This window comes from Schistocerca serialis, chromosome 1 (genome assembly GCF_023864345.2).
Source record: "Schistocerca serialis cubense isolate TAMUIC-IGC-003099 chromosome 1, iqSchSeri2.2, whole genome shotgun sequence".
NCBI classification, from domain to species: Eukaryota; Metazoa; Arthropoda; class Insecta; order Orthoptera; family Acrididae; genus Schistocerca; species Schistocerca serialis.
In genome coordinates, this window is record NC_064638.1 from 703,991,082 (window position 1) to 704,005,807 (window position 14,726).

Below are 14,726 nucleotides of genomic sequence, written 5' to 3' on the forward strand. Positions count from 1 at the left end.
GATCAGTGGACGAATATGTGCCATGTGCCACACTGAAATGTGTGGGGCCACCTGTATTTAAGAGGCAGAGGTCGAGTTGTGACTCGAAATTTTCAACATTTCTGCCTCGGCCAGTAAAAACTCTGCCACCCCACAAGGGTTATGACCGTTAAAATCTCCCAAAAGCAGAAGAGGTTTAGGGAGTTGCTCAATCAGTGCAGGCAATGAGTTCAGGGGTACTGCACCGTCTGGAGGAAGATATACGTTGCACACAGCTATTTCCTGTGTCGTCCTTATCCTGACAGCCACAGTTTCAAGAGAGGTTTGAAGGGGCACAGGTTCAGTGCATACTGAGTTCAGGACACACATGTGAACTCCACCTGACACTCTGTTATAGTCACTACGATTTTTGTAATATCCCCTATAGCTGTGGAGGGCAGAGGTTCTCATTTCCGGGAACCAGGTTTCCTGAAGGGCGATGCAGAAAGCAGGTGTAAAACTTAACAGTTGCCGTAGCACAGCCAGGTGGTGGAAAAAACCGCTGCAATTCCGCTGGAGGATAACGTTACCATGAGGCTGGGAAGGCATGACGTGTGCAAGGAGGCAGGTTATGCCTCAGGATCACCTGCTGCCACAGATTGAGTAACTGTAGCCATTTCTATGGTGGACGAGGCATCAGTGAGAAGCAGGTCCACAGGGGACGCTAAGATCTCCACCACATCCTCAGATGCAGAATTGATAGGAAGTGGTGGTGTTGGGGCCACCAGAGGGTCCTGTTTCTTAGCAGACTTCTTATTAGTTTGCTTGCTCTCTCTCTCTTCTCTTTACAGGCTTTCTGTGAAGACTTCTCCAAAGCAGCTCCAAGGCATGGAGGAAGACCATGGAGCTCTTTTTCCAGCAGCCTTTGGCTCCTTGAGTCTCTGATGAGTGTCTGCCATGGCATGTGGCACAGAGTGATGAACCACTGGCACTTGGGACGGCAATGGTGACGTAGCTGCAGCATATGTCAACGTCAACCAAATGGGGTGTAATCTTTCGAATTTACGTTTAGCCTCTGTGTAAGTCAACCGGTCCAGGGTCTTGTACTCCATGATTTTCCACTCCTTTTGGAGTACTGGGCAGTCTGGCGAGCAGAAGTAGTGGTGCTCTCCACAGCTGATACAAGTGGGAAGAGGCACACATGGAGTATCTGGATGCAGTGGATGTCCGCAGTTTCGACATGTGGCACTGGAAGTGCAGTGGGAAGACATGTTCCCGAACTTCCAGCACTTAAAGCACCACACAGGGGGAGGGACATATGGTTTAACATCACAGCAGTAAACCATCACCTTGACTTTTTCAGGCAATGAATCACCCTCAAAGGCCAAGATGAAGACACCGGTAGCAACCCTGTTGTCTTTGGGTCCCCTGTAAATGTGCCGGATGAAATGAACACTGTGGGGAGGTTACAGCTCAGGCATCAGCAGTGCGATCCCTGTGTTGTCAGGGGGTTACCACCAAATAGGTACATGATGGCCCCACCACAATGGAACGGCTACCCTGCCGGATATGGGTGCAGAGAAATCCAATATTGGCATCGGGGCGAAAGAAGGCAGAAGATAACGGAAGAAGATGACATACCCCAGAAAGTGTCTTCACCCAAATTGTTGAATCGCAGGTGGAGATGCAAAGCCATGGCAAGAGATTCAGGAGATCGAATCTAAGTACATTATGGATAACTCGTGCACCACGTAAGGCGTCCTTCCCCACATGACCCACACTTGTGTAGAATTTTGAAAGTGGCGGGTCAAACCATAGAATGGGACCTGAACCCATAGGGCCAAAAAGCCTGAGACTCCTTTTAGTCACCTCTTACGACAGGCATGAATACCTTGGGCCTATTCTAACCCCCAGACCTGCAGGGGGCTAACTGCTGAGACATTGCTGCTGGGATGTAACGTATTATCACCTAATCAGATGATCTAAGCCGAGGGCTTTAGGTTGGTGGTGCTGAAAGGTGCTGAGGGTCACACAAGTTGCTTCCACTGAGCTGAATATTTCACAGTGACTGTAACTCATTCAGACAGTTCATTTCTGACCAAGTTTTTATATAATGAGCAACTGTATTGGCAAACACATACAAGTTAAATTGCTTTCTTAACTAAGAACTGCACCTTCATTTCAATATTTCTTGTTTTGGAGACGATGGTCAGGAATTTTTTTTTTCTGTGGCACATCTCAGAACACAGTACAATACAGAATGGTATACTGTACATTTTGTTTTCACATGGGTTTTCATGGCGCACTTCATATTTCAAGCGAATACAGACATCTTTGTTGGAATTGTCCCTTACAAAACATTTTCAAAATGTCTCCCAGTAGGAAGTAGAATATTCTCATTATCAAAGCCTCCTCCACTGCCACACTTTTCCCAGTCTTTATCAGTTCTCATACCAGAGACAGACTAAACACTAAACATTGTCCTGTTATTATCCAACATAGGTTATGAGAAATAAAAATTCACAGTTTGAGGATGTTAAAAATGAACTATCAGTGCTGTTATTCCAATATGATTAAGGTCAGAGGGAGCACCTGCCCCATACTCAAGTTGTAATCAATAGAAAATTGCAGTCTATTGATACTTACTTCCAGCTCATCCTTTCTAGTTCAAGCGTATTCGAGATACAATAGGTGTCACCATCCAGGTTTTTCTTCTGTCACTCAGCTTGATTTCTAAGTGCAGTATCAGTTGACAAACTGAATTTCTTCTGAGTTCAGCTTTTTCCCAGTTATTCTGACATGTAGTGCCCATTTCTTCCAATAGTTTCACATGCAGTTGTTCTATGGCTATGAATCTAAAGAAGTTTGTCTAGGCTTGATACTTCTTGGCAGATTAAGACTGTGTGCCAAATAGGGACTCTAAGCTGGAACTTTGTCTTTTACAAGCAATGCCTTTACTGACTGAGCTGTTGGTATCTGCCCTTAAAGTTTCAATTCCGCCAGTACCCTTCATTTACTACTTTTTTTGCTCTGCTGGACTAGCACTCCCTGAAGGGCAGATACAGCAGAGAAAGGCTTACCCTTAGCTTAGAAGTGGTTACGGGCAGAATTCAAGCTGCTTCAATATCGCAGTTAATAAGAACATCGTCCTCAAAAGGAACAGTTCTGGGTTTGAGTTCCTGTCTAGCACACAGTTTTAATCTGCTTGAAAGTTCAAACCAGCCTGTACTCCACTGCAGAGAGAAAGATTCATTCAAGTCTAGGTTTGAATACTACTGGCTTCCCCCATCAAATGTGTCACTAAAACATGAGCAACAAATGTGGGCAATTTTTGTGCCACTCCTGTGTTTGATTTTATGCCTGTGGTGTAATTTGTCATTCATCACATTGGATTCTGTGAAGGAGTGCCCCCGTGAATGAGCAACATGTCAAGTTACACAAACAATACTGACCCTCTGCTTTTTGTCATGAAAGTATGAACTTATCTCTACATCTACACATCTACATATAAGTAATTACTCTGCTATTCAAAATAAAGTGCCTGGCAGAGGGTTCAATGAACCACCTTCAAGCTGTCTCTCTACTGTTCCACTCTCGAACGGCGTGCAGGAAAAACGAGCACTTAAATTTTTCTGTGCAAGCCCTAATTTCCCTTATTTTATTGTGATGATTATTTCTCCCCATGTAGGTGCATGCCAACACAATATTTTTGCAATCGGAGGAGAAAACTGGTGATTGAAATTTCATGAGAAGATCCCGTCACAACAAAAAATGCCTTTGTTTTAATGATTGCCACTCCAATTCATATATCATGTATGTAGCACTATCTCCCCTACTTCACGATAATAAAAAACGAGCTGCACTTCTTTCTATTTTTTCGATGTCATCCGTCAGTCCCATCTGATGTGGATCCTACACCACACAGCAATACTCCAGAATATGGTGGACAAGCGTGGTATAAGCAGTCTCTTTAGTAGACCTGTTACACCTTCTAAGTGTTCTGCCAATGAATCGCAGACTTTGGTTGGCTCTACCCACAACACTATCTATGTGATCGTTCCAATTTAGGGTATTTGTAATTGTAATTCCTAAGTATTAGTTGAATTTACAGCCTTCAGATTTGTGTGACTTATTGTGTAATTGAAATTTAGCAGATTTATTTAGTATTTGTATGATTAACTTCACACTTTTCTTTATTCAGGGCCAACTGCCACTTTTTGCACCATACAGATATCTTATCTACATCACTTTGCAATTCATTTTGGTCATCTGATGACTTTACAAGATGGTAAATGACAGCATCATCTGCAAACAATTTAGGAGGGCTACTCAGATTGTCTCCTATGTCGTTAATGTAGATCAGGAACAATAGAGTGCCTATAACACTTCCTTGGGGAATGCCAGATATTATTTCTGTTTTATTCGATGACTTTCCATCTATTACTACGAACTGTGACCTTTCTGACAGGAAATCACGAATCCAGTCACACTAATGAGGCGATATTCCACAGGCACATAGTTTGGTTAGAAGATGCTTGTGAGGAACGGTGTCGAAAGCCTTCTGGAAATCTAAAAATATGGAATCAATTTGACATCCCCTGTTGATAGCACTCATTATTTCATGAGTATAAAGAGCTAGTTGTGTTTCGCAACAGCGATATTTTCTGAATCCCTGCTGACTACATGTCAATAAATTGTTTTCTTCGAGGTACTTCATAAAGTTCGAATACAGTATATGTTCCAAAACCCTACTGCAAATCGACGTTAGTGATATAGGCCTGCAATTCAGCGGATTACTCCTACTTCCTTTTTTGGGTATTGGTGTGACCTAAGCAATTTTCCAGTCTTTAGGAACGGATCTTTCTGTGAGCGAATGGTTGTATATAATTGCTAAATATGGAGCTATTTTATGAGCATACTCTTGAGAGGAACCTGGCTGGTATACAATCTGGTCCGGAGGCCTTGCCTTTATTAAGTGATTTAAGCTGCTTTGCGACACTGAGGATATCTATTTCTATGTTTCTCATATTGGAGTTGTTCTTGATTGGAATTCCAGAATATTTACTTTGTCTTCTTTGGTGAAGGAGTTTTGAAAAATCATGTTTAATAACTCTGCTTTAGTGGCACTGTAATCAGTGACTTCACCATTGTTATTGCACAGTGCAGGTACTGACTGCATCTCACCACTGATGTGCTTCATGTATGGCCAGAATCTCTTTGGGTTTTCTGACAGATTTCGAGACACAGTTTCATTGTGGAAATTATTGAAAGCATCTTGCATTGAAGTACGCACTATATTTCGAACTTCTGCAAAACTTTGCCAGTCTTGGGGATTTTGCATTCTTTTAAATTTGGCATGCTTTTTTCACTGCTTCTGCAACAGTGATCTGACCCGTTTTGTGTATTGTGGGGGATCAGTAGCATCACTTATTAATTTATATGGTATATATCTTTTAATTGCTGTCGATACTATCTCTTTGAAATCATTCCACAACTTTTCTACGTTTACATGATGAGATTGGAAGGAGTGCAGACCGTCTCTTAAATAGACGTTAAGAGCATTTTTATCAGCTTTTATAAATAGATATACTTTGTGATTCTTTTTTATGGTTGTAGGAGCTACGGTATTCAGCCTTTTGGTCGCTGATCCCTGTATTTGTCCGACACTCACTATTTGTCCAGAATTATTTGTCGCTAAGAGGTCAAGTATGCTTTCGCAACCATTTATGCTTCGAGTGGGCTAATGAACTAATTGTTCAAAATATTTTTCTGAGAAAGCATTCAGTACAATTTCGGATGAGGTATTATGCCTGCTGCCGGCTTTAAACATATAAGTTTTCTAGCATATCGAGGGTAGATTAAAGTCACCACTGACTATAATTGTACGAGTGAGGTACCTATTTGAAATGAGACTCAAGTTTTCTTTGAACCGTTCAGCAACTATATCTTCTGAGTCGGGAGGGGGGGGGGAGGTCTCGGTAAAATGACCCAATTAATTGTTAGGTCCGATTGTCAAGTATAACCTCTACTCACACTATTTCGCAGGAACAATCTACTTCAATTTCACTACAAGGCAAACTACTTCTGACAGCAATAAATACTCCATCACCAAATGTATTTAATCTATCCTTTCTGAACACTATTAGATCATTAGAAAAAGTTTCTGCTGAGCTTATTTCTGACTTTAGCCAGCTTTCTGTATCTATACCTATTTCAGCTTCAGTGCTTTCAATTAGGGCTTGGAGCTCTGGTTCTTTCCCAACACAGCTACGACAATTTACAACTATAATACCAATGGTTTCTACAACTAACTTACTGTGTTTTACCTGCCCCCCTTTAGACAGACACCCTTTTTGTGGTTCCCTGAGGCCCTCTAACCTAAAAAACCACCCAGTCCCTTCCACACAGCCCCGCTACCAGTGTAGCCACTAGCCACTTCCTGTGTGCAGTGGACTCCTGACCTATTAAGTGGAACCCGGAAACCCACCACCCGATGGCGCAAGTCAAGGAATCTGCAGCCTACATGGTCACAGAACTGCCTGAGCCTCTGATTCAGACCCTCCACTCGGCTCTGCACCAAAGGACCACAGCCGGTTCTATCGATGATGCTGCAGATGGTGAGCTCCGCCTTAATCTCACAAGCAAGACTGGCAGTCTTTACCATTTCCACTAGCCGCCCAAAACCAGAGAGAATCTCCTCCGATCCAAAGCGGCATACGTTATTGGTACCGACATGAGCCACCACCTGCAATTGGATGCACCCTGTAATTTTCATGTCATCCGGAAGCAGCCTTTCCACATCCGAAATGACTCCCTCTAGTATGCACACGGAGTGCCATTGGCTTCCTCCCTCCCCCCCCCCTCCCCCCCCGTGATTCCCCTTGGCAGCAGCCTCAAGCTGTGTGACAGAAGCCAACTATTCAGCATAAAAAAACTTCTAAATACAGAATGAAACATATTTTTAATAAAAGAGAAGCTAATCTTAAAATTAGTGTGAGAACCGAAGCATAATAAAGTCTCACAACATAAACAAACTGCCAGGAGTAAAACGCAGTTAGCTAATGTAACATCACACTCACACACAGAGAAGAAATTCAGGTCACTTGCTATGTTTCAGATTCTTAAAACATTCTAATGATCAACCATCAGTAAAATTACTGTATTATGACTTATCAAATAAACGATTACACACAAACTTATAATGAAGTTCTAATTTCTTTGAACAGCAGGCAACAGTACAGACTAACTCATTTCCACAAGAAATAAGTAGGAATTGGTTGTTCTTATGAGCGTGAAAATCGTAACATACCTGTACAGGGATGGCATGATTCAACAATTTCATAGTCTTCTTTTAACCAGCAATCATTTGTAGAATTTCTTGTAACAGGATTTGAATGGTTTGCACCTGAGCTCGATGTAAGATGGCTTTCTATTATTAGTACAAACAAAGTCAGCCTGAAACAAATCCTTCAGTGATCAAAATGTTCTCTGAAACTGATGGTGAAACAGTATTTCTAATTAAAAACTTTCGTTCTGGTTGATGACAAGAATCACAACAAAGTCCACCATATAAACACCAATCCATGGAGCAGTAAATGAAATGTCTACAGTGATCACCATGTTTTTCTGCAAATTAGCAACTTTCATGAAGCAATGTTCACGCTGTTCTGTATCTGACAGAAGGAAATAATTGAAAAATAAATTTTGAAAATTTTGTAAACAATGGTTTATAAGTACTTTAATTGGAAGTATTGCCTCCCAAAGCCAATGAAACTATCGAATGTTAGTTTACTTTCATATTTGTATTCATTAATGCCATATACCATTTTTTATCTAAAGCTATGACTGCTATGTTTCACCTACAGGTTCAAATAGTCTCGGACATCATCTATGGGATTAAGACTGGATGAGATAGCAGACCAGTCAAGGTGCAAATGGTGCCTGAGTGTTCTCAAACCAGAAAGGTGTGCATGCAACCTCGTGATGATGTCCGTTACATTGTAAAATAGAAGTGTCAACTGCATATTCATCATGAAGATGTAGAAAAAGGGCAACACTTGTTGAAATAAATACCCTGTCTCACGTTCATGGTAACATGAATGAGAGGGCCCCAAATCATGGTACAAAAAACACTCCAAAAACAGCACAAAATCACACTCCCAAAACAGCACAAAATCACTTTCAGCCTGAACTACACCCACCATGCACTGTGGTGCTTCACTGGGCTACTGATGCATTCTATGCCTAGCATCATTTGAAAAGAGGCAAAATTATGTCTCATCTGAGTACATTACAAGCCTCCAGTCAGTTACAGTCCCAATGTCTGCGTCATTTGGTCCACTGCCCCCCCCCCCCCCCCCCCCACACACACACACACACACACACACACACACACACACACACACAGAGAGAGAGAGAGAGAGAGAGAGAGAGAGAGAGAGAGAGAGTCAACAAGCATTTGACGAAAGCAGCAATCCAGAATGGGGGAGGGATAACAGGATACAGGTGGGGAGAGAGAAGAGCACACTCTGGAGCAGAGTGTGCAGGACAAAGCTGCCAGATGCAGCATCAAGAAGCTTTGAGAGGTGAGGACGGGGAGGGGGAGGCAGAAATGGAGAGGAGCAGAGAGGGGAAAAAACTGGTGGGTGTGTGGCCAGAAACACACAGACAATGAAGGTGAAGGGATGTGAATTGGGAGGAGGTGATAGGAGAGGGGGTGCAGAAACTGTTGAGTGTAGGGTGTGGAGACCTGGTGTAAGGTGGTAGGATTGAGGCTGTGTGGGGATATGGCATGGGAAATCTGTCTGTGGACTAGATCTGGAGAATACTGCCTGCCTATGAAGGCTTTTGTGAGACCTTTAGCATACTTGGCAAGGGGGTTCTTGTCCTTGTAGACACATCGGCTCCTGGTGGAAAGTCTGTATGGGTGGGATTTTCCGGTGTGGAAGGGATGGTAGCTGTCAAAATGCAGGTGCCACTGCTGATTGTCAGTTTAATGTTGACAGAGGTATGCATGGAGCCATCAGAGAGGAAGAGGCCAACATCTAGGAAGGTAGCACGCTGTGTCGAGCAAGACGAGGTGAAGAGGCTGAGGGAAAAGGTGTTAAGGCTCAGACAGAATTAGGGTTGGGTGTCTTTGCCCCGAGTCCAGATCATGAAAACAGCATCAATGAATTTGAGCCACACCAGAGGTACCAGCATGGCACCTTCCTAGCCTCCAAAAACCCCAAAACCCTGGTCTTGTTCAGGTTCATTGATGATACCAACATGATTTAAATTCAGGATCAAGGCGCCCTATCTTATTCTTTCACAATCTCGACACCTTCCCTCCCATCCATTTCACCTGGTTCTCCTTAACCCAGTGTACTATCTTCCTTGACGTTGACCGCCTCCTCTGTTATGGTTCCATCCACATCTCCGTCCACTTTAAACCGCCCAACAAGCAACAGTACCTGCATTTCGACAGCTGCCTTCCCTTCCAAACCAAAATAAACCCTCCCATACATCCTGGTCACCCAGGGACAGAATATATACAGTGACAAGAACTCTCTTTCCCAGATACTGAAGATCTCACAAAGGTCTTCACAGGCAGGCAGTATCCCTCTGACCTAGTCCACAAACAGATTTACTGTGCCCTAATCCCAAACACCTCCAATTCTCCCACCACCCACGAGAACAGGAACAGAGGAGCACCCCCTTAGTTACCCAATATCACCCCAGACTGGAACAACTGAACGACATCCTTCGTCAGACCTTTTATTATTTACCTTCACACCCTGAAATGAGGGATATCCTGATCAACATCTTTCCCATACTTTCTAAAGTGGTGTTCCATTGCCCACCCAACCTCCACAACACCCTAGTCCATCCCTATGCCATTCCCAGTCTTAGCCCTTGCCAGAGGGATCATATCCATATGGAAGACCAAGGTGCATGACCTGACCAGTCCAACCACCCACCAGTTTCTATTCCTGTCCAGTCATAGGCTTATCCTACTCCATTATAGGCCAGGCCAACTACAAAAGCAGCCATCATAATGTGTAGGCCATGCCGGCTGTTAATGAAACATCATTAGTTAAAACTTCAGGGCTGAGAGACCATAGCCAATCTGTAAAACTACTGCTTCTTGACGTTTCGTTGCCAACTGCGGGGAACATCTTCTGAGGTGAGTCAATGACTGGCTGTCAGGCTATGGAGGACCCGTTTATATTGAGCACAATGAGGGCACCACCATATGTCACATGGGGCCAACTGCTAGTCTGTCTCTGACTAACGTCATTATTCTCAATTGTTACATCAGTGCAAAGTCGACCACCATATCTTGTCTAAGCCTTCCTCTTTCGTATTAATTTTATTGTAGAGTTTCTGAATCTCTATAGCTTCCCTATACATACATGCACAATAATGCAATGTCCTGGCTACCACGCTCGTCTCACTAAATTTTATTTCATGATCACCATCTTTAAAAACATGTTCCACTACAGCTGATTTGTCAGTATGTCCTACTCGACAGCTCCTTTTGTGTTCGGTCAAGTGTGGTTGGTTGGTTTGGGGTATAAAGGGTCCCAACTACAGGGTCATCAGTCCCTTTTCCCTAAAGCAAGCAAGACTCAAGGTACAAAAACACCCAAAGTACGTTTGAGAAAGTGAAAAGAGGGGAAAGAAATGAGGAACCACACCTAAAAAGAAAATGAATGGAACAAACAAAAAATGGGGAAAACATACACCACAAGGAAAAGTAAACGAAGGTATTAAAACCAGAGAGCAGATGGTCTGGGCTGGCTGATCACAATAATAAAAGAGGATGAGCCAGCCACTTTGCAACACATTAAAATGTCCACCCCAAAAAGACAAGGTGAGATGAACACATGTGGGGAAAAGACGACCATCAAGACAAATGCAAAGAAAGTGTGACAGAGTTAAAATGGAGGGAGGGTGGCAGCCTCTGAGAGAATGCTAAATGCCCACTGTTAGATGGTACGATTAAAACCACCCGCACAAATAAAACATAAAACTAAATCTGCTGTTGAGGCATTGTCGTCCAACATCGAAGGCAGGGTGCTGGGAAGGTTAAAAGCCCACCGCAGAGAGGCTAAAAGTGGGCAGTCCAGCAAGATGTGGACGACAGTCATATGTGAGCCAAAGTGACATCGAGGCGGGCGATGGAGGGGGTAGCCATGTGTTAGCCACACATGGTCAATGAAGAGCCGGCAGAGAACCATAGAGTTCCTGCAAGAGGCCCACATGGAGGTCTTCCACACATTCGTAGTCTACTTAATGGCACACAGTGTGTTGTGCATACTGAGATTATGTCATTCCATCTTCCAAAGCTGAAAAACCTTGCGGTGTAATAATAATCTCTAGAATCAGTTTGCGTGTACCCTGTTTGTCAAGCCTGTCGGCAAGTTCATTTCCTGGGATTCCAATGTAGCCTGGGGTCCACACAAACACCACGGAACGAGTGGACCATTCCAGAGCATAGATGCACTCCTGGATGGTTGCTACCAAAAGATGGCAGGGGTAGCAGTGGTTGAGAGCTTGTATGCTGCTCAAGGAGTCAGTACAGAGAAGAAACAACTCGACAGGGCATGAGCAGATGCGCTAAAGAGCATGAGAAATGGCCGCCAGCTCTGCAGTGAAAACACTGCAGCCATCTGGCAATGAGCACTGTTCAATATGTCCTCCATGAACATATGCGAAGCCAATGTGACCACCAGTCATCGAGCTGTCAGTGTAAACCACTTCATGGTCCTGGTACATATCAAGAATCGAGAGGACGTGACAGCGGAGAGCCGCGGGTTTAACTGAGTCCTTAGGACCATGTGAAAGGTCCGGACAAAGCTTCGGCCTAGGCGTGCACCATGGAGGTGCATGTGAATGGACCTCGAATGCAAGTGGTAAAGGCAAGGACACCACTTCAGACAGAAGAGATTGGACACAAATCTCAATCGTAAGCCCTGACCTGGGCCTCCGATGCGGGAGATGAATCGCTGTGGATGGGAAAAGGAGATGGTAATTCAAGTGCTCAGAAGAACTACGAATGTGTGCAGCGTAACTGGCGAGCAGTTATGCACGCCAAACCTTCAATGGAGGAACTCCGGTCTCCACCAGGATGCTGGTCACTGTGCTCATCCTAAAAGCTCCCGCTGCCAGTCAAAAGCTACAGTGGTGCACTGGGTTGAGTAAATGCAACCCTGAGGGCACTGCCGAACCATAAACCAGACTCCTGTAGTCAAGGTGGGGTTTAACAAGGGCTCTGTAGAGTTGCTGCAGTGTAGAACAATCTGCACCCCAGTTGGTGTTCTTCAGGCAGAGGAGGGCAACGAGGTGCTGCCAGCACTTCCACTTCAGCTGACAAGCATGAGGAAACCAGTCCTAAGAATTGATGTGCTCACTACAGTGAGTGGATCGTCATTAAGGTAAAGTTCTGGTTCTGGATGAACGGTACGACGCCGACAGAAGAGCATGACACACAACTTCACGGCTGAAAACTGGAAGCCATGCGCTAGAGCCCATGACTGCGCCTTGTGGATGCCCTGTAGGTGCTGCTCAAACAGCTGCTGCTAGATTGTTAATAACCACTAAAAATAGAGATACACTCAATACAGAGTCTTGTGGCGACCCATTCTCCTGGATATGGGGGGGGGGGAACTATGGGAGGCACCAACTTGGACTCGGAAAGTACGGAGAGATAGGAAATTTTGGGTAAAAATCGGGAGCAGGCCCCAAAGACCCCACTCATAGAATGTGGCAAGATATCTACATCTACATACATACTCCGCAATCCACCATACGGTGCGTGGCGGAGGGTACCTCATACCACAAGTAGCATCTTCTGTCCCTGTCCACTCCCAAACAGAATGAGGGAAAAATGACTGCCTATATGCCTCTGTACGAGCCCTAATCTCTCTTATCTTATCTTTGTGGTCTTTCGCGAAATGTAAGTTGGCGGCAGTAAAATTGTACTGCAGTCAGCCTCAAATGCTGGTTCTCTAAATTTCCTCAGTAGCGATTCCACGAAAAGAACACCTCCATTCCTCTAGAGACTCCCACCCGAGTTCCTGAAGCATTTCCGTAACACTCGTGTGATAATCAAACCTACCAGTACCAAATCTAGCAGCCCGTCTCTGAATTGCTTCTATGTCCTCCCACAATCCGACCTGATTGGGATCCCAAACGCTCGAGCAGTACTAAAGAATAGGTCGTATTAGTGTTTTATAAGCAGTCTCCTTTACAGATGAACCACATCTTCCCAAAATTCTACCAATGAACTGAAGACGACTATCCGCCTATGATGTCACCAGGTCGTGTCATAAGCTTTTCGTGAAACAAAAAAGCCAGCAACCAGGTGTTGACATCTGGAAAAGGCTGTTGGATGGCAGACTCGAGGGAAACCAGATTATCAGTGATAGAACGACCCTGGCAGAAACCGCCCTGGCATGGAGCCAGTAGGCCATGTGACTCCAGGACCCAACACAACCATCAACTTTTGATACGTTCTAACACCTTACAAAGAATGTTGGTGAGGCTGCTGGGCCAATAGCTATCCATATCAAGCAGTTTTTTTCCACATCAAGCGGGTTTTTACCGGGTTGAGCACTGGAATGATGGTGCTCTCCTGCCATTGCGATGGAGAAAAGCCATCGCACCAGATCCAGTTGAAGATGACGAGGAGACGTCGCTTGTAGTCGGACAAAAGACGTTTGATCATCTGACTGTGGATCCGATCTGGCCCAGGAGCTGTGTCAGGACAATGTGGAAGAACACTGAGGAGCTCCCGCTCTGTAAACGGAGCATTATAGGGTTCACTGTGATGTTCAGTGAACGAGAGCGCTTTCCTTTCCATCCGTCATTTGAGGGTGTGAAATGCTGGGGGATAATTCTCCGATGCGGAGACTCGAGCACAGTGCTCAGCATTTGCGTTTGCATTGGTAGATAACACACCATTGATGTTTATGCCAGTAACACCTGTCAGGATCTGGTACCCACAAACACGTCTGATCTTCGTCCAGATTTGGCAAGGTGACGTATGGTACCCAATGGTCGAGACATACCTCTCACAACACTCCTGTTTCACTCTTTTTATAAGCTGGCGAACGCAGGCACAGAGCCATTTAAAAGCTATTAGGTGCTCTAGGGAAGGGTGCCCCTTATGTCACCGTAGAGCTTGCTGACACTATTTAATGGCCTCCGTGATTTCCGGTGACACCAAGGTACTGACTTTCGCTGGGGGCACCCTAAAGAGCAAGAGATCGTGTTTTCCGCCACAGAAATGATCGCTAAAGTGACCTGCTCAACTATCACGTTGGTGGTACCATGCGGGGGAGATTCAACAGCGACAGCAGAGGTGAAAGCTTCCCAGTCTGCATTGTTCAAAGCCCTCTTAGTACACGTTTGGGGAAATGACGCTGGGGGAGTGACAGGAAGATGGGAAATGGTCACTACCACACAAGCCATTGTGGGCTCTCCAGTGGACAGATGGGAGAAGTCCTACACTGCAAAGTGATAAGTCAATGGCTGAGTAAGTGCCATGAGCCACACTGAAATGTGTGGGAGCCTCAGTATTTAAGAGGAGAGGTAGAGTTGAGATAGGAAAGTTTCGACATCTCTACCTCGGCTAGCAAGCACAGTGCCACTCCACAAGGGTTTATGAGCATCAAAAAAAATCTCCCAAAAGTAGGAAAGGTTTAGAGAGTTGATGAATCAGTGCAGCCAATGCGTTCAGGGGTACTGCACCAGCTGGAGGAAGATGTATGTTGCACACAGTT

General features: G+C 44.6%; 1 protein-coding gene across 1 annotated transcript in view; it reads right to left on the reverse strand.

Annotated features, from left to right (window-relative positions):
* Nucleotides 1–14,726, reverse strand: part of LOC126480908 (protein JTB) — a 44,987-nt gene that overhangs the window by 16,508 nt on the left and 13,753 nt on the right. The window contains exon 2 of the mRNA XM_050104315.1: nt 7,268–7,413. Coding sequence (XP_049960272.1) covers nt 7,268–7,413 — 146 coding nt within the window. The remainder of the gene's footprint in view (nt 1–7,267; nt 7,414–14,726) is intronic.